This window comes from Arvicola amphibius, chromosome 11 (genome assembly GCF_903992535.2).
Source record: "Arvicola amphibius chromosome 11, mArvAmp1.2, whole genome shotgun sequence".
In the NCBI taxonomy this organism is placed as follows: Eukaryota; Metazoa; Chordata; class Mammalia; order Rodentia; family Cricetidae; genus Arvicola; species Arvicola amphibius.
The window spans coordinates 71747632-71767760 of record NC_052057.2 but is presented as its reverse complement, the minus strand read 5'-3'; the positions used below and the strand labels follow the sequence as shown (position 1 = coordinate 71767760).

The window sequence follows — 20129 nt, the reverse complement described above, 5'->3', positions numbered from 1 at the left end:
AGCGGTTAAGTTTCTATCCCCAAGTTGTTACCTACAGAATTGTCTGGAAATCGGTGGAAACAATTCTGGGGACTGCTGGGGACTGCTTCATGCTCCATGGTCCCCCCAATTTAGAACATTGAAGAATCAGGCCTCAGAACTGAATACACCTTGAAGAAAGACAATGGGTCCCAAAGAAACTTCTAGAAAGCGGTTGTGGGCTAGGAATGGGTATGTAAGACACAGAAAAACCTGACCTGCCTCACAAGAGCAGACAGAAAGAGTAGGAAGTCCTACCGACAAGAAACAAACACTATTTCCATAACTTAATAAACTCACACGGCTCTTTGGTTTTCCCCAAATTTATCTATTCTCTTGATAAAGAAATATTCCCTTAATAAATATATTATATCTTTACTTTATCCCCAATGCCATCACCATGGAGTACCAGTCACCCCGAATTTAGACTTGTTAGAGTCACACCCCCATATCCACCCGGTTCTATTCCTGGATTGTTACTTTGTTTTAAAACTTAATGGTGTGTGGGACTAGGGACCTAGCTCAGTTGAGAGAATGTTTACCTAGTTGGCAACAATCCCTAGATTTGGGGCTGGAGAGCTGGCTCATAGCCTAAGAACACTGGCTGCTCTTCTGGTAGACCCAGGTTTGGCTCCCGGCACCACAATGGTACTCAAAACTGTCTGTAACCCCAGTGTCAGGGGATCCAACACCCATTTCTGGCTTCCACAGATCCTACATGTCCCTGGTCCATGGGTGTGCATAAAGAAAAAACACCTGTACACACAAACTAAAACTAGATAAACAGTAAAATAAGCCCTGGGATCTGGAGTTGATCACACACTATATAAACTAGGCATCCAGGAGTACACCCAGCCCTCAGGAATTCAGCAGGATCAGAAGTCTAACCTGAGATACACAAAACTCTTTTAAAAAGTGACCTAGCGGGACGGTGGGAGTGTACGCCTTTAATTCCAGCACTCGGGAGGCGGAGGCAGGCAGATTTCTGTGAGTTCGAGGCCCTGCCTGGTCTATAAGAGCTAGTTCCAGGGCTCCAAAGCTACAGAGACCCTATCTCAGAGAGAGAGAGGGAGAGGGAGAGAGGGAGAGAGGAGAGACAGAGAGGAGAGACAGACAGACAGACAGACGGACGGACAGAGAGAGGGACAGAGAGAGAGGACCCTAAATGGAGAAGCTGAGGGTCTTGTCCAGCCAGAGACCCAGGATAGAACCTTAGCATGGCCAAACAGGAAAAGGAAAATATCAGAGTGTAAGTGGAAATACTTGAGGTATCTTTAAAAGGCAAAATAATGTAATGATATGTTTCTTCCAAGAAGCTATTTTGCATTGTGACTCTGAAAATACACACACACACACACACACACACACACACACACACACACACACGCACTTTAAAAGCTTGAGTTGGAGAGTGGAGTCTATTCAAGGGATGATGAATATGAAAAGCAGTGACCCCGCCCCTCATCCGGTCACTGGCCAAGATGCATTCTCCTTTACCCTGTGGAGCATCAGTTCTAAGCTTGGTGCTTGTATCTATACGAAGAGGTTGAAAGGCATTGAGTTCTCTTTGCTAGCTCTGGTGTTTCCTGATACTAAACCATAAGTCTGTTTTTCCTGGTCCTGTTTGGTTTTCAGATGCTTCATCCTTCCAAATGATACAATCCATTGTGAGAGAGAGCTGTACCAGTCGGCCAGAGCATGGAAGGACCATAAGGCCTACATCGATAAAGAGGTCAGTGTTGGGCTAGGGTAGAGCTCTGTGAGAGAGAGCTTGATAGTCGTAAACAAGGACCTTAGTTCTAGCCCAGCGAACACATGGAAAGTGGTCCACGTGGCCATGTTCTCAGAAAGCCATCCATGTGGCTATGTGCTCAGAAAGCCATCCACGTGGCCATGTGCTCAGAAAGCCATCCACGTGGCCATGTGCTCAGAAAGCCATCCACGTCGCCATGTGCTCAGAAAGCCATCCACGTGGCCGTGTGCTCAGAAAGCCATTCATATGGCTGTGTGCTCAGAAAGTCATCCATGTAGCTGTGTGCTCAGTCTAACCCTATTGTGACAGTGACCCATGTGACTGTGTGCTCAGAAAGCCGTCCACGTGGCTGCGTGCTCAGAAAGCCATCCACGTGGCTGTGTGCTCATTTGAACTCTGTTATGCCAGGGTGACCCATGTGGCTCTGTGCTCAGCTGCCCAGCTGCGGTAATAGATGAACCTTCCGTATGTACCTATCCTCCTTTTCGTAATTGCCTGAAAACTGGGAAATCCTTAGCAAAGTCCTCATCCAAATTCCTTTTATGAGCACAGTGCTTTAGTATTTTCCCATGAGTGATCACACATATATTGAGTATATGCTGTATTCTAGAGGACACTAAATAAAATTATGGTCTCTGTCTTTTGGCATTCTAAGTATTCATTTGTATGATAATTTGTTTATATTATTTAGAATTTCAACTGAATTTCAATGAGATTAAAAAAATTAAAGCTCTTGTAAAAACTATTTTATATTTAAAAAAAAAACCTGGAAAATCCACCAAGGTATTTATCTTCCTCCAGTTACATAGCAATAGTCCTACTGAAAGCAAGCGTGGAAAAAACAGGGATGAACGCAATAGTCTTTTGGATATTTTTGAGAAAAATATTAAGTTATGAAGAAGTATCTGTTAATGTTTCTGTGGCGCACTGATTGGAATGTAGATGGGATATAAATGTGTTCTCTGACTCACTCTTCCCAGCTGGTCTCTGGAACAGCAAAGAAGGTGGACCATCTTTTGTTAAGAAAAATCCTGATCTTAGAAGGGAATTGTGTGAATGTGTGTTTTCCAGATTGAAGTTCTGCAAGATAAAATTAAGAATTTAAGAGAAGTGAGGGGACACCTAAAGAAAAGGAAGCCGGAGGAATGTAGCTGCGGTAAGCAGAGGTGAGCACACATCCCAGGGTCAATTCACTTCTCGGCACAAACGAGCCAGTGTTGTTAGCTGGAGGCCAACTTCTCTTTCTTAATGATGTACATGAATCCATCGCCATAAGGCATATTGTTCTCATCCCCTTAAGTCAAACTAAATATTAATCCACTTAGTGTGTGTGTGTGTGTGTGTGTGTGTGTGTGTGTGTGTGTGTAATGAGCCATTTAATCAAATGAAGGGATATATAGATATAGATATATCTACAATATATATCTATATATATATATATATATATATATATATATATATATATATATATATATATATGAGAGACTGACTGACTTTTTACTCTTCTGGCCTGCAGCTATTACAACAAGGAGAAAGGTGTGAAAAGGCAAGAGAAGTTAAAAAACCATCTTCACCCTTTCAAGTGAGTAACTCCGCATTTGTCGTGTTTGCCAGGAGTCAGGGACCGTCCACAGTGACTGGAGGGACCCCTGTGTTCCACAGGGACTTCTCCTCCATGCCTGGTCCTCTGTGGGGATCGATGGAGAGTAACAGACCCTGGACTAAATTAGGGTGTTCAGCAGAGTAGCCGCAATAGTGCTGACCTCTCGGAATGTAAGGAAGCACGAGGACATTAAAGCGATAGCAAAAGTTGTACTTGTAAGAGCATTTGTATTTGTGTGCCGACAAACTTTATACGATGTGGGAAAACAAATCGCCTGCCAAGGCTCAGGGAAGTCAAAAGAGTGGATGAGTTGGAAGACGATGAGGAGCGCTGTGAAATACTGTCCTTTGAACGTGACTTTGCTATTGGTCTCCTGAACTCAGCAGTAGTGATTACAGGCATGTGATCAAGCCAACCACCGTGATGGCATGGGTGAGGGCGGAGCTCAGGAGGCCCACCCCTGAGGAGCGATTGGTAGTTGATAGCCTCTGGAGGAGGGAGAGTCATTCTGTAGGGGTGTGGTCACTGGTGGGTTGCTCATGCTTCAGTGGATGGCCCCCACCTCTGCACATATGGGCAGCACTAATTAACCTTGAAGGAAGAAAGGAGGGAAGGAGGGAGGGAGGGAGGGGGGGGGGGAGGGAGGAAGGAAGGAAGGAAGGAAGGAAGGAAGGAAGGAAGGAAGGAAGGAAGGAAGGAAGGAAAGGTGATGAAGTTGGGAAGGAGATGTGTGGAGGGAGATCTTGCGGGGGCAAGCAGGGAATGGATATGATCATATCTCATATACATGGATGGAATTTGGAATTCCCAAAAAATAAATATTTTTAAAAAGAAACATGATAAAATACTCATTTTAAAAATGTATTATATATAATTTGCCAAATGGTTTTTAGTCCACCTACTAAGCCGTCCCATCCAACTAACAATTCATTGACTCTGTGGCTGCCTGACAGGTACAGAGCTCCCAGGAGATCGCAGCATTGTCCGTGGGTTGTGATGCACTGACTCACGCCAATGATTATCTCCAACAATGCTTAAGAACAAGTAACTGTCAGGCTTACTATAAAGTTATGTGAGAACTGTCACTCAGTGATTTTGCCTCCCTGACACCGGCTATATTTGAAGCCGTCTATGAGAGCCAGAGGTCACCTGAGGTCATGTTCTATGTACACTTGTGTGTCTTCCACGTACACGCGTGTGCAAGGCTTTTCGTAAAGTCCTTTCTGGTCATCAAAACAGTTCCTTGTCTTGATCTAGGGAGGCTGCTGCCCAGGAGGTGGACAGCAAGCTGCAGCTCTTCAAGGAGAACCGCCGAAGGAAGAAGGCGAGGAAGGAGAAGAAACGCCAGAGGAAGGGGGAGGAGTGCAGCCTGCCTGGGCTCACCTGCTTCACACACGACAACAACCATTGGCAGACCGCCCCCTTCTGGAACCGTAAGTCCCCCAGCGGCGCCTCCTCCCGGAGTACAGGGAGGAGGTCTTCCTAACATAGGCTAAGAATCCTACAGAGGACACAGCAGCCCAGGGTGGGCCAAAGGAAAATGCCGTTTTGGTCTGTGCTCAGATCATTTTGCTAGAAAACAATTTTTCCTTTAGAATCTATTTTTTTTTTTTGAAGATGCTGTCTTACTTACTATGAATTCTCAGCTGACCTAGAACTGTGTAGGCCAGGTTGACCTCCCGTTTACAGTCTTCCTGGCTTGCTCTCTCAATGCTGGGATTTCAGGAGTACTGGTTTTGATTCCTAGAAAGATTTGGTTTTTCTGTTGAGAGATACCAAGTCTCTCCTTGAGGTCTCACACAGAGGCTGCCCAAGGTGGTTACTTCCCAATAAACCCACCCAGGTCAGTAGCAATAAACACCTGGGCAGTTTTGCCTGAACAAAATTGTTTCCTCCTAACTCTAACGCATGTGTCTTTAAAAAAATAAAAATAAAAAACACAGTAAAGATACTGTCAATGCAGGACCCACACCCTCCTTATCCTGTGCCCCTTTGACTATGGGGTCCGTAAAAGCCTTCCATTTTGTCTGGGATGGCAGAAGATACGGAACATCTGTGTCCTTTTGAAGAGTGCTTTTGTTTTCTTTGTTCTTTGCATGGTGCTCATAGCAGTAGAGGGATTATGCCCAGGATCTAGTGGCCTTGACTGAAGGCTGACCAGGAGCACAGATAAAAACCCCAGTCTTCCAAGGCTCAGTGGAGGGCAGCCAGGCAGCTTCTCAAACTGGAGGTCCCCTGAGATGGGGGACCTGCTCCGGGTAGCTTGTGCCTCTCAGTCCTGCCCCTGCTTGAGTTGTGTCTGTCTTTGCGTGTGTATTCACAATCACGGTGAGGCCTAGTAGCTCTTAGTCACGGCATTCAGCTTTTAACATGGCTCTTGAAATGGAGTTTGCGGTAGGGGGGATGGGATGTCCCTTTGGGCTATTCAGATTGCTGAGGGTTCCGTGTCTGTCCTCATCACACTTTGATTCTAGTGGGAAGGGGAAGGCAGGTAACAAAATGAGCCAAGCAAAATAATTATACTTTGTAGCCATGGAATGAAGGAAACGGTGACTAAAGCGCTTGAGGGTACCCTTTAGAGATGAAGAAGATAGTACACGTGGTAACTGTCTTCTCACCACCGTGGGAATGATGTCCGAGAGAGTCAACTTGAAAAAAGAAAACACTCATTTCAGCCAAGAGTCTTAGAGGTTTTGTTTGGTTGATCGGTCTTCTTACTTTGGGACTTGTGATAGATCTGTCTATCCGTGGTGGGGAGTCACAGGAAAGCACATGATAGAGGGATCTACCCACCTCATAGTGTCTAGGAAGCAAAGAGAGAAAGAAGGAAGGCAGCCCCCTCCTCCTGCACCCGCCCCTGTAGTCAACATCAAGCTTAAGCCCCAGGGATGTCTTGCCGCCTATAAGGTCCCAGATCATAAAGGTCTGATGCCCAATAGCACTGCTCCAGGGCCTTGAGGGGCAGTCAATATCCAGCAATGGGTCTTTTTACAAAATGATGGTTAGGCTGAGACCTAAAGAGTTGTAGTGAAGTTGTCCAGATGGAAGAGATTAGCATCCCAGCAGAGTGAGCTTCTGAGCAGGGGTCAGAAGTTTTAAACTTGTATATTTTATGAAATAAGTTCGCAACATGTTTAAATTATTGATTTGGAAATTTTCCCTTTTTTGGCGTGGGGTTCGAGACAGGGTTTCTCTGTAGCTTTGGGGCCTATCCTGGAACTAGCTATTGTAGACCAGGCTGGCCTTGAACTCACAGAGATCTGCTGACCTCTGCCTCCCAAGTGCTAGGATTAAAGGCATGCACCATCACCACCCAGCTAGTTTGGAAATTTTCTATATAAATTAGAAAATACTGGTTGCCTGGATTTTAGTATGTAGGTATGAACTAAACGTTCATATAAAAAGAATATAAATTATCAATGACAAACTGAGAGTACTTTCTATAAGAAAATCAAACAGATGAAAATATACTCCATTTTTTTAGATATTCTTTTGTTAAAATGTGTCTGGGATGAAGGAGAGGTGACTTTGGAGCACACAGAACACAGGGGAGTTGAGATCAACAAGACCAAAATCTCTGTGCCATCATGACTGACATATGTCATTGTCCAGACTCACCTGGCTCGGAGGAGGCAAAGGCAGAAGGACCATCGTGAGACTGGGACTAGCCTGGGCAGCATGGTCCAAATCCATACACTGGGCAGCAGCAAGAATAGTGTGTGTAGGTTTGCCAGCTGATGCAAGTAAGCCCTGTTGAGGGGCATCAGCAATAGGGAGGTTGCAGCCGTAATGGTCAGTTATGGAGCATGATGTACCTCCCCTTCAGCTTTTAACTGCCCCCCAAATCTTGTCAGTTAAAATATTTGAACGCATAATCCCCTCTCATTCGCTGTTTCAAAGATCGCCCTTAGCTTGCAGGGCCAGATCTAGTGTGTTTGATATTTCAAAGGGCAGTTGTCTCATAGCTGAGTCAGCCTTCCAACCAGACTCCCCGCTGCCAGCTGTCAGTCACCTGATTCTGGGCCTCAGTTTTTCCAACTATGAGTGGCTATGGATACAATAATGTATCTAACAGTTCTTTGAGAACTAAATGAGCTAAGCCATTCAAGCATTCTACATCATAATACATTCCATTGACTGTACCTATCTTAAATGTTTTAAGAAATATTTTTGAAAACAGTTCTGAAACCCCATCATCACTCCCTCCATTTTTACAAGAAGAAGAATGAATGGCTGGTTTTAAAATTTGATGTCTCTTAAATACTTTCTACAAGTTAGCCAGGGAGCTTCTCTATGTACAAAAGGTGTTGACGGTCAAATCTCGTTGCATACTAAAATATTGTAGAAAGGTCTTGGGGTAACTCAGCCAGTAAAGTGCTTTGCCATGTAAGCATGAAGACCTGAATTCATCCCCAGGACCCATGTAAGCAGCCTTGGTAACCATGGTTACAATCTCATTGCTAGGGAGAAAAATAGGCAACTCCCTGGGACTGTGGCCAGCCAGTGTAGACTGCTTTGGTCGGGGAGTTCCAGACCAAAGAGAGATCCTGTCCCAAAAGCAAGGCGAGTGTCACCTGAGGAACGACACCCAGAGTTGTCCTGTGCCCTCTACATGTATACGCATTGGAACCCTCCCACATGCGAGCATGCATGCTCCTGTGGACACACAGACAGGGCTGCAGAGGCCTTCCATAATTGCAAATAGCATCACCTCCAATTCCATGAAGCTGGGCTCCACCCTCATCTCAGACTCTGTCTTCCCAATACATAGTTGTGCCATGGGCCGTGTGACCCTGAGACACAGTGGGGACACTAGTTCTGTCGCTTCGTGAAACAGCCATGTTTTCCTCTTTCAGAAAACATAAAAACACCCACAAGCAGTCACTCTGCCACCCCTCTCCAACCACTCGCCCCATTTTGGAGACCACCACCTTCCAGAATTAAAGAGGGTAACTAACTCAGGTGTCTGCAACTTGACCTTTCTCTCCAACCTGTGAGAGTCCCCTGCATTTTCCCAGGCAGCATAGAGGGAAGGATGCCATTGTCTCAGACAGCCAATCACACAGTGTTTATTAGAAAGCCACCCTGAAGCGTGTAAGGAGGTACGGACATGGCCAGCTATTGAAGGTTTCTCGTTTGCTTCTCTGCACTGTTTTTCTCTCGTTTCCGACAGTGGGATCTTTCTGCGCATGCACGAGTTCCAACAATAACACATACTGGTGTTTGCGTACGGTTAATGAGACGCACAATTTTCTCTTTTGTGAGTTTGCTACCGGCTTTCTGGAGTATTTTGACATGAATACAGATCCCTATCAGGTAAGACATTGTGCATTCATTGGCTGAGAGCGGTTGGAAATGGGATAACCAGTCACGTGCTCACGTCCCTTGTCCTGACCACTGTGCCCACAGCTCACGAATACAGTGCACACGGTGGAACGGGGCATTTTGAACCAGCTACACATGCAGTTAATGGAGCTCCGAAGCTGTCAAGGGTATAAGCAGTGTAACCCGAGACCCAAGAGCCTTGACGTCGGTAAGGAAAAAAAAATATTACTTCTTTCTGTTGTATTTAGAAAACTCTTTGTATGATCAAGATTTCTCCTTTCGGAACATTTCTGTGTATAAGCATATGGGTTAGAGCACTTACAAGAGAATCATTGTGAGCAGCTCCAAATGTAATGTGATTTCTTAGTCTCTCACCTGGTTACAGCGATGGGAAGCTGAGCTGACTGAAGGACCAAGTGTGAGCAACCCTTCCCTCTCTTGCATGTATCCGCTGTATCAGAAAACCTCAGTTCTGACAGAAGCATCCACGGGAAGATGAGATCAAGGCTTTGGGGATTTCTTATGGTCCCCCTTAACAGCTCTAAGTAAATCAGAAGCTCTTGTTACAGTAACTTGATAGAGACACACAGTGACCTGCTTCTTGTCACCATCCGGAACCATCCACCCCTATCTGAATCCCTGGCCAGGACAAGGGAGTTCCAGCGCTTTTACCACCGTCTCCCATCTGAAAAGCTCATAAATTTGGAGTCTGAGATGGTGCTGAGAAGATGTCCCCATTCTGCCCCGGTGTGTGCACCTGAATTTTTTCTCCTTTTGGTGTATATGGACGTGGCTCTTTGCCTTGTTTGCTCAGCCTTTGCCTCACCAGCAAAAGTCATTGTCTACCATTTCTATAGAAATGTAAATGTCAGCTACTCACTGGAGGGAAGAAAAAGAACTGGAGACTACCCTGACATCCCGACAGAAAGACAAGCTCAAGTCACTGGTTTTGGAAAGCAGTTTGCAGGAGTCCCCACACGCTTTGTGAGATGCGTTCTTTCTGTACATAGCTGGACTGACCTCCGACTTACTGTGTAGCCCAGTATGGCCAGTCTCCCAAGTGTAGAGACTATAGGTCTAAGTCGCAATGCCTGACTTGCAATCTCTCTCTCTCTCTCTCTCTCTCTCTCTCTCTCTCTCTCTCTCTCTCTCTCTCTCTCTCTCTCTCTCTCTCTCTCTCTCTCTCTCTCTCCTCTCTTGTTTTGATTATGTGCACAGGTCTGTGTCTGTATATGGGTTTTTGCACATAAGTGCAATCCCCAAAGAGGCTGAATAGCTGAATAGAGAGAATGTCCTTATGCCCTGGAGCTGGAGTTACAAGCAGTTGGAAGCCACAAACTCTGGTTTCCTGAAGACCACTTTGTGCTCTTAACCAGTGAGCCATTTTTCCCCATCCCAGGCGAAGCATATTTAATGCAATCAAGTCTCAACCTGTGGGTTGTAGTTTCTGTGTAGAGCCAGCATCCCTAGCAATAAAAATGGCAACCGTCTGGCCATGTCACTTGGTGGTAGTTACTTTTTTTTGTTGCTGTGATAAAGCATCAAGGCCAAAGGCCACTTATGGAAGAAAAAGTGTGTTTTGCTCTACAGTTCCTGGGATAAGAGCCCATCATGATAGAGAAGCTTAGCAGCAAGCGGTTGGCAAGGTGGTTGGAGCAGGAAGCTGTGAACCACAAAGGAGAAACAGAGAGAACAGCAATCACAGTGACATCATAAACACCCAAAGCCCACCACCAACTACCTCCCCAAGGTTCTATAACCTTCCCCCAAAAGCTCCTCCAATTGGGGACCAAGTGTTCAAACAGCTGAACTGATGGGGGACTGGACTACAGACTTGAAGGGAGAAATGAGGTTCTTCTCCCAAAACAATCAGTTCACTTGCTTGTCATTTCCATCACTGAAGGGTCCTAGATCAAACAGCCTACAAGAAAGCCCAGCGACGTGTCATGGCTCAGTTCTCCACCAACACCTAGGGAAAATGGCCCAATCAAGAACCAGGCCTGCATAGTGGGTCTTTTGGATGCTTACTTCACTCAGCGTGAAGCTTTGGAAACACCCTGCTTATATGCTGACCTTTTCCAGAAATCAAAGAGAGAAAGAGGGACAAAAGGGGGAGAAAACCAACCTGTGGAGGCCTGGGATCTAAGCCAAACTATTAGACACACTAGAAATATTACATGAAGCTATCATTCCCCAAAAGAATACAACTTCATCGTCATCAGCGATGACTTCCCAGCTCCACTGTGACCCTACGTCATCGGTGATGAGTGGCCAGTTCCACTGTGACCCTAGGTCATCGGTGATGAGTGGCCAGTTCCACTGTGACCCTATGTCATCGGCGATGACTCACCAGCTCCACTGTGACCCTATGTCATCAGCAATGACTTCCCAGTTCCACTGTGAGAAACCTGATAGGGTCCTTAGTGGTGAAATGACAGACCGGGTGGGGCCTCATGACCGCTGTGCACTTGCAGTACCCCCGCCGGCGTCTAGACTGCTCTTGTGGGAGATTATTTATTGGCCTCCCTTTTCAAGCACCGTCCCACCACTCCACCACCGCAAAAGTATTTTTAATTTACTCAGAATTACATGAACTTCTGGAAACACTTTTCTCGCTGTTTTCTTGTTCTCACCCCATTTTGTCCTTTTACATGTTGTTTTGCCTTATGCCTTTTTATTCTTAGCACTCAATCCTTTTGAGACTAATTAATAAACTCTCTGTTGGATGTCGATGCTGCCTGTATTTAACACAGTACGTTTCTTTTTAGGATTGAGATGTGTTCATGGAAGCTGCATAGTAAAAGGTCCTATGAGTTCTAAAGCTAACTGATTCCTCTTCTCTTTCCCTATATCAGGAACTAAAGACGGAGGAAGCTATGACCTACACAGGTATTCACACTTCCTTCTCAGCAGTTCTTTCCCGTAACTGCATGACCGGCCATTTCAGCTCGCTTCCGTTTCGTGCCATCTCGCACAGAATGTAGGCTGTGGTGCATGTGTGTCGTAACACCATCCTCATTTCCATCGAGTCCCTGGCTCCAGACACATCCTTCTGCTTCTAAATCAATTCAGCTGCACCCCCCTCCCACGAGATGCCACTCTGAGCATTTCCTCTCTACCATGCATGCCCTGCCTGTTTGCTTTTTGAATGATGCTTTAAAGCAAGGAATGCTGGGACAGGAGAATGAAGATTGGTTTTCTGTGTTTTGTTTCCACAATTGGGTGGAGAGACTGTATGGGACTGAGAGGTTTTGTTTTTCATTTAAGAATACTGCTAATAATTAAAAATAAATAAATAAAAAGGACTAAGGGAAAATTTGAGAACACTCTGAAGCCGAAGTCAGAAGAAACAAAGAATTTCCCTGTGCGCAGTCATTGATTAACTTTGGCAAAAGCAGTGGCCATAAGGAGAATTCGATTGGAGGGAAATGAAGAGACAGTGTCAGGGGTTAGGGACAAGGTGGTCAGGGTCAAACAGCATGTTCCTAACATACACGAGAACTATAGTCCTGACACATGGAACTTCGTGAGTAGCCTCACCTTGATATCACCCCCAACCCACATCCTTCTCTCTTACATGGAAGAAGGCATACGCCTGGGAGCTTATCCACTGATCACCCAGAAATGTCAGCCATTGCTGATTTTCTACGCTGAGCCTAGGCTCTGGAGGACTTACCTGAAATGTGCCAGTTTAGGGGTGGGTGTATAGACTGTCCTTACCATCAGTGCTGGGCTTTGGTGTGTCCAAACTCTAGGCAATGCACTTGCTTAAGGCCCAACTTCTTACCAAAGCAGGATGCTTTAGTTGGCACCACCCACTCTGATACCTCCTCAGAGAAACTAGAGAGCCTCCAGGGAAACCTCCCACCAGCTTCCTGAGCTAGAATCTCACATGCTTCCCTTTGGGAGCAGTTCATTGATCCAGAGAAGCTAAATAACATCAGGAAAGGCAGAAAAAAAAGAAAACTGGGCTATTGGGGACATTTTATGGTTACTTCTCCATCCTCTATCTGCCCCTGTACCAACCCTATGCCATCCCCAGAAAATATAAGCAACATAGAGCCAAGCCTACTCTTAAGGTGGCCATCCCCAAGAATAGGCTGACAAGGCACTGTCCAAGCTGGCCTGGAACTCTTTAGTCAGTGATCCCAAAGGACGACCTTGAATTTCCGACCCTTCTCTCCTTCCTTCTAAGTGCTAAGATTATGAGCACGCGCCACCTCATCCATTTTATCTCATGCTGGGAACTGAACCTGGGGCTTTATGTATGCTAGGCAAGCACTCTATCAATTGGGTTATATCCCCACCCTAATGTCTACTAATTTTTAATGTTCTATTTTCATATAACATGGCATTTACAGAAAAGCTGTTGGAATAGATCTAAGTGCCCCATTTGCTTCCCATGAGCTCTGGGTCATTTGTAGGCATGGTGTCCCTTGGTGTAGAAATGTTTTACTATGTGCTTCCCAAGGACATTTTTGCCCATGACCGTCGAACTAAAATCAGTAAGTACTAAAATCAGGCCATCAGCATGAACCAGTGCCATTACCTAATCCACATTTCGAGGCCACATCTTGCCAAATGTTCCAATGAGGTCATGTTTATGGAATATGGTGTCAGGTCTCTGATTCAATCCAGAGTCATATATCATATAAAATTGTCACCTTTCTTAAGTGCCATCCCTACTAGAACAGTTTGTCAGCTTTTCATTGTTGGTGATGACATTTCATAGACCACCAGCTATAAAATGCCTTCAACTTGATGTTTATCTAGAGTTTGCACATCTAGATGGGAGTTGTCTGTCTAGGAGAGGACTATTATTGCAAACAGCGCTGTGCCCTGGGAATATCTTTGCTGGGTTTTTGTCATTTGGCTAATACATTGTTTGCAAAGCTAGTCCACTGTAGAGTTGCTTGTCTTTCTCTCTGATGAGCAGTTGACTAGCTTTGGCGGGCAGTTGTGACTTCTGCCTGATCGTTCACTGTGCTGGTTTGATTTTGTTGGAGCAAGCACTGTATGCCTGAGCCCCACTCCAGCCTGGAGTTATTTATTATTAATATGATGGCTGCAAATGGATTTTTTCCCCAGCTCCATTGTTCCATCTGTGTTTCTCAGTGTGTTCTACCCTGAAAAGTAACTTCCCATGTCGTCTATCACTTGTGTAAGGATGGAGCAAGCTTCTCAGTTTCCTTGGGATATTCTTCTCCTATCATGTAATGGCCACTATTGTCCCTTTAAGTCCTCTGTGTGATTCTGGAAAGATTCCCCTTGTTCTTGAATACTTGCTTGATACCCTGAAGTATGTCCAAGGTCATCTTATGTCTTTGTCACCCAAAACATGCAGCAGCAGCCATTGCTGGGCACCCATCCCTGTTTGGGATATCTGGAAATTGAGCGCCAGATGTGGACGCGAGATTGAACAGCTGCTGCCGGAGTGTCTGTGCATGCATGTCTGTCCCTTTACCTGTACAGAGTCTCAGAAGTGAACTGTCCTTCCATCGTAACCTCACCTTGTATTTAGTCCTAATGAGGGAGCTTTAGGCTAGCCCCGTCAAGAGAGAGTTAGAATTCGGGACCGAGTGTGATTGCCATCAGCACGCTAAGGAAACAGTCACCCGTTTTCTTGTCAGTGCTTTGCCATCAAACCAAATTTGCAAACTAATTATCAGCATCTATGAGATGCCCAGATAATTTTTTCTTTATTGATTTACGAATAAGTTACATTATATGAATATAACTGCTAAGAAAAAACCCTTTAATTCCTGGACTAAATTTTTTGGGGGGTCACTGCATGTTTTTCTTAATAGAATATTGAGTTCTTTTCACTAGTGGTTATGAGGAACCTACATTTACCAGCAATATCTGCCTATAATCTTCCTGCTCTTGGTGCTGGCCCTCCTGTTCAATGATGATCTTAGTTTCTTATGGTCACTGTAGAGATTTGCGGACACATCTCCAAACGACATGTACTTATGTTTCCAGGGACACGAAGTTTAAAATGTCTCTTCCAGGCCTAAAGCTGTCAGTAGGCTTGCATTCATGTCAGAGCTTCAGAGAACTCTGTCCTTCAGGGAACTTTGTCCTTTCTGACTTCATCTATTCCTTGACCATGGCCTCATCTCTGAAGGCAGCGACATGAGCATCTATTGTTCCTCTCCCACAGTCCAGTCTCCTCTGTCTGCCCTGCTTCTCCACACGGCCATGTCCCTAAGGTCCCTGGTGACTATCTTGACTTCCCCTGAACATTGCCCCATCAAGATGCATGACGCTGTCACACTTGCGTCTCCCTTTCTTCCTCCTAAGGTGATGTCCACGGCTCCTGAGGAGATGGATGTGGACATTATTGGGGTAACGGGAGCCATTGCTCTGTCTTACTCCACCGTCCGTGTTATATTTGCTTCGCCGATGGTGTCCTGATACCTTCGCTTCCTTTCTGTTTTCTAGAACAGTTTGTAGAGCAGCAGAGCTCTAGGGGGGGCAACATCCTCCCGAGAAACCACATGGACCCAATGCTTCTTTACTGAGTGGTTTCTGATAACCTCTTATTGGATGGAAACCGCTTTGTTTCAGCTTCCTGTCGCTGCTACGCTGCCAGGTCAGCTTGAGCAAACTGCTTCCTGAGCAGTCATTAAGTATTCGCATCTGAAGGACCTGGATGAAGAGGAGGTTGAGGTGACATGAAGAACTGCAGAGTTGCACCAGCCTCTCCTCTAGTCACTCTCCTTAGACAGCTTGAAATCCTCCCAATGGGGGTCCTCCGTTAGCCTCCCTTGCTGGTGCCATTTTCTCCTCTCATTCTCAACTTCTCGGCCAGTTCCCTATGGAACCAGGACTCTAAATAGTCTGTGCAGTGCACTGTATATACAGTGTGTCTGTATAAACTATGAAACAGCAGTTGGGCATTGGTGGCACAGGCCTTTAATCCCAGAACTCCAGAGGCAGAGGCAGAGGCAGGCTGATCTCTTTGAGTTCAAGACTGGCCTTCTCTACAGAGAGTTAATTCCACAACAGCCAAAGCTTCACAAAGAAATCCTTTCTTCAAAAACCAAAAAAAAAAAAAAAAGTAAAGAAAAAGAGAAAGAAAGAAAGAAAATAAAAAAGGGAAAGGAAAGAGGAGGAAAGGAAGAAAGGAGAAATAGCTCTTGGCCTAAGAAGCAGAAAGTTCCTATGGATGTGAAAATATGTAACTCAGCAGTTCAAATGGTCAATATCTTCTGTTTCAAACTTTAAAAAAAGATTTCTTTGTGTATTATGTATAGTGTTCTGCTTGCATGTGGGCCTGCAGGAGGCCAGAAGAGGGCACCAGATCTCATCATAGATGGTTGCTGTAAATTGAACTCAGGACCTCTGGAAGCGCTCTGAACTGCTGAGCCATCTCTCCAGTCCCTGTTTCAAACTTTTGATGATGTTTTTGAACATATCATCTAGCGCTGGAACTGTTACTGTCCAGAGCCCTGTGTAGTCCAGCTGTGCACAGAGCCTTCCCTGGGGAAATGTTCCCTGCGGCCGTCCACATCCTTTCCACTTCTGGTGGGCTATAGGACAGCGCTCCTCATCACCCCTGACTGAAGGCGTGTGAGGATAGTACGTTTAGATTTGGATCATCTCCACATTGCTGCATCCCGTGCCCTGTCTACTCATGTCATACACATAGCTAGTACCTCGTGGAGGCTCACCTAAAGGGCCCCTTAGTGATGCCAATGATGGTCCAGGAAGTACTCGTGCCTATTCCAGTCCGTCTGATTGGTCATGGAGGGAGCTTATTTTAGTACGTGCCCAGGTGTTTCACCTTGCATCTCCCGTCACTCCTTCCTCGTGAAGAGAGTTGCTGGTTTTCCTCCTCAGAAACTTAGCAAGGGTTACATTCCTTTTAATTAGCTGCCCTTGCTTTCTTGTGGTGTCAGACTGTTCTCCTGCAGCCTTAGGACCTTAAGGAGAGCTTGTCTGGCTATAAGATTCTTAGTACAAACTATTTTCTTACCCAAGACAGTTTCCACATCCTCGGATGCTCGATTGACCAGCACTGCTGCAGTGTGGCTGATTTGGGCAGGGACGTTTTTATCAAGATGCTATTGTTTATTCTTGTTTCATATTTTTTTTAGAGTAACTGTGTGTAGATTAAGTTTGCTCTTGTCTCATTAATTTGTAGAGTTTACAAGATTTCTGGTTTAAAGGGGACTTTTCCTGTCTGAATAACCCAGTATATACAATATTCTTACCATTTAACTACTTGGGGCTGGGGGGTGGGGGAAGTCACGTGCCCTCCGTTGGACCCAAAATGCCTTCCCTTTTGCTGCCCCCTTCCTCTCGCACCAGCTTCCTGGAAGCATCCTTTTTTCCTTTCTTTGTTTCCTCTCTCCCTGGAGCACGCTTTACAGAGACTTCCAGCTTGAGTCCCTCCCAGCACCCTCCCTTGCCATCAGGGCCCTGACTCACCCGGACTCTTGACAATGTCTCACATGAGGGGATGACATTTCTTTCCAGGCAACTTCAAATCAACCTTGAGTCTGCCCTCCCTTCTCTTCCCTCCTCTTCCCCTAAGGCTGATGCCAGAGTGTGGTGCACAAACTCTGGGCGCGGGAGATGGGTGGGTGTTCATTCTTTGGTATTCCTTCTTTTCTTTCCAGCTTACAGGTAACCTGAAGATCCCAGCCGTCTCTCTTGCGGTTCCTTCAAAGGTGTGGGTTTTGTGTAGCCTTCTGACTTGCCTTTTGCTGCATAGACACCAGTCTGGGGCGCCCTTTTCCTAGATTTCGTCTGAGCACAGTGAGTTAGGGAAAGCTGGTGTGCTCTGTGCACGCACGAAACCCTCTTGCTCAGAGGCTCCCTGGAAGCAGACGTCCGTGAGGAGCCTTGTAACTGCAGAAATATGTCTGAGCATCTCACTTGAAGAGCTCAATTTTATTTGCATTCAAAATCAACTTTGCACTGAGTACCAAAGACTTCACAAAGCAGATACTGCACTAAGCATTTGCCTACTAATTTAAAATACCCTGTAGGCTATCAATTTCCTGGAAGCCAATGAATAGAAATGGTTTTGTCCTGTAACTGTTCTCCCATTGGACAGCTAGGGACCCAGGTGAGCAGGCTCAGTCCCTTCATCAGGCAGACGTGTCATTTCCCCATTAGGCATGCTTGTTTGGCAGAGGTTTTCAATTGCTGGATAGTTTTTCCAATTTTGGCTTTAAAGATGATATTTCATGTATTGAGGCTCGAACTCTCTGTGTAGCCAAGGATGGCTTTGAAATTCTCATTCTCCTGCAGCCGCCTCTTGAGCGCTGTGATTACAGGCGTGTATCTGGTATTATGTGGTCTAGGGATCAAACCCAGGCTTTTGTGCATGCTACGAAACACTTTGCCAACTGACTTACATTCCCAGTCACCTCCTTTTCCAGTTCTGTCATTCGGCCACCTTTGTACGTAAAGATCACTCCTCAACATACCAATACTAGGAGAGAATACTTTTCGTTACTGCATTTCAAATTGATTTATAGAACAATTACATTGCTCATCCAGTTGAATCAACAACGTTTTGTTGCACTAATGAGGTCCCTTGGTTTCTCTTTTCACAGAGGACAATTATGGGATGGATGGGAAGGTTAGTCAGTCCAGCATTGCTTCAGACGCCAACTGGCAAGGCCTGGAGGAGTTATCCGGTGTGGATGACGACACCAATGAGTACCGACGTAACCCCAGACTCGGTGTGGAGGACGGGACTAGTTACCTGAAGGCTGTAGACAGAACATTTGCACCACTGAACCCTCACTCCGAGCAAAACAAAGCAAATGGGACTCCCACTGCTCCAAGCAGTGACTTCTCAGTCACCTCTGTTGAGCTCTTGATGTCGGCAGAGATGGCCTCTGCAGAGTCAGGTGAAGACCCAAGTCACGTGGTTGGGGAAACGCCTCCCTTGACCTTGCCAGTCAACCTCCAAACCCTGCATTTGAACAGATCAACCTTAAGTCCAGAGAGAAGACTTGAATGGAATAATGACATTCCAGAAGTGAATCATTTGAATTCTGAACACTGGAGAAAAAGTAGAACTGAAAAAGCGCTGGGATGGGAAGAAATCCACTCTCCTGAAGGGGACATCCGTGGCAATGGCATGACAGAGCTGGTGTTCCGGTCTCACCGCAGGCTGCAGCCTTTCAGCTGGCATCAACAAGAACATCCCCGGGATGTGGAGCCAGAAGAGGACGCTTTTGAAGATCAGTGGCATCTTCGTGTTCCTTCTGACAGAACTAATGTCCATCAAGTGTTCAGTGTGTCCAGTGTGGAGCAGCCTGTCCATTCCAGCCACACAGAGAGAACACTGACCAAGATGCAGAAGAATGGCACAAAGGAGTGGGTGCCGAACCTAGAAGGCAGTGCCTCCTCCCCACTCCCCTCTGATTAGATGAGATGTTGCCCAAACCTTTCTATGTTTTTATTAGTAAACTAGTGGTGGCAATCGTAACTGCCAGCATTTGGGGCTCCCCTGGGTACATGTACGCAGCAGAAGTTTGTGGGCACACGTGCGGGAAATGCTCACACATAGACTCCCTGGAACTCACGGTTTTCCCAAGAAGAGAAAGGTGGGGGGCATTTTCTGTTTTGTTGCTTTGTTTTTGGTACTAAAACAGTATTATCTTTTGAATATTGTAGGGACTTGCATATATAAAGTCTATCCAGTCAAAATGGCTAGGATTGTGCCTTTGTAAGTTTGGAAAGCTTGACACCCTTGGTGAGTCTGTCAACACACCTTCCCTGCCTGCATAATGACGTTTGGATTCGTTTCTAACCACTGGAATTTTTTGACATCATCATCTTTGGTTCAATGATTTTGCACTTTGAGTTTGGAATACTGTGTCTGCTTGGATGATAGTGTTTTTTTTTTTGTTTGTTTGTTTTTTTAAGTGGGCTTATCAAAATCACACTGTTTGTCCTATTGTAGGACAAAGGAATAGACTCCCAGCAATGACACACAGTATGGATCACATATTGTTTAATTATGCTTTTTTTGAAAAAACATTGCATGTATTTTATACCTCGACGCGCTAAGATTGATTAGCAGAAAGGCATGACTCACAATATTGGTGGTTAAAAAATAAAATAAGTGAAAAAGTAATAAACAAGACAAAAATTACCTGCTGTCTCTCTCTCTCTCTCTCTCTCTCTGTGTGTGTGTGTGTGTGTGTGCTTACTATATGCTTAGTACTACTAAATTTTGAAAGAAGGGACATGGCAAAGACCATTTTATTTTAATTTTTTTTCTTGGATTGGTTAATAAGCTTAAGCATTGGGGAAATGTGTGTAGTTTTGACTTTCTCCAAGACAGTTTTACTATACTGAAATCATGAATGTTGTAACACTTAAACCCACCGTAGAGAAGGTTTGCTTTCTGAGCATTGCGGTACGTGAATATTTTTATAACTGTCAGCAAACTCTGGT

The 20129-nt window shown here is 45.3% G+C and overlaps 1 protein-coding gene across 3 annotated transcripts in view; it reads left to right on the top strand.

Moving 5' to 3' along the window:
* Sulf1 (sulfatase 1) overlaps positions 1 to 19527 on the top strand; it is a 168490-nt gene extending 148963 nt beyond the window's left edge. For 2 of the 3 annotated variants that reach the window (XM_038347546.1, XM_038347547.1), the window contains 7 exons: positions 1654 to 1750; positions 2843 to 2937; positions 3288 to 3353; positions 4632 to 4807; positions 8548 to 8690; positions 8784 to 8907; positions 18272 to 19527. In XM_038347546.1, the coding sequence (XP_038203474.1) occupies positions 1654 to 1750; positions 2843 to 2937; positions 3288 to 3353; positions 4632 to 4807; positions 8548 to 8690; positions 8784 to 8907; positions 18272 to 19095 (1525 nt within the window). In that variant the 3' untranslated portion in view covers positions 19096 to 19527. Of the gene's footprint in view, positions 1 to 1653; positions 1751 to 2842; positions 2938 to 3287; positions 3354 to 4631; positions 4808 to 8547; positions 8691 to 8783; positions 8908 to 11554; positions 11589 to 18271 lie in introns of all 3 variants that reach the window. The other variant, XM_038347548.2, reaches the window with a different exon arrangement.
* The last annotated feature ends 602 nt before the right edge of the window (positions 19528 to 20129 follow it).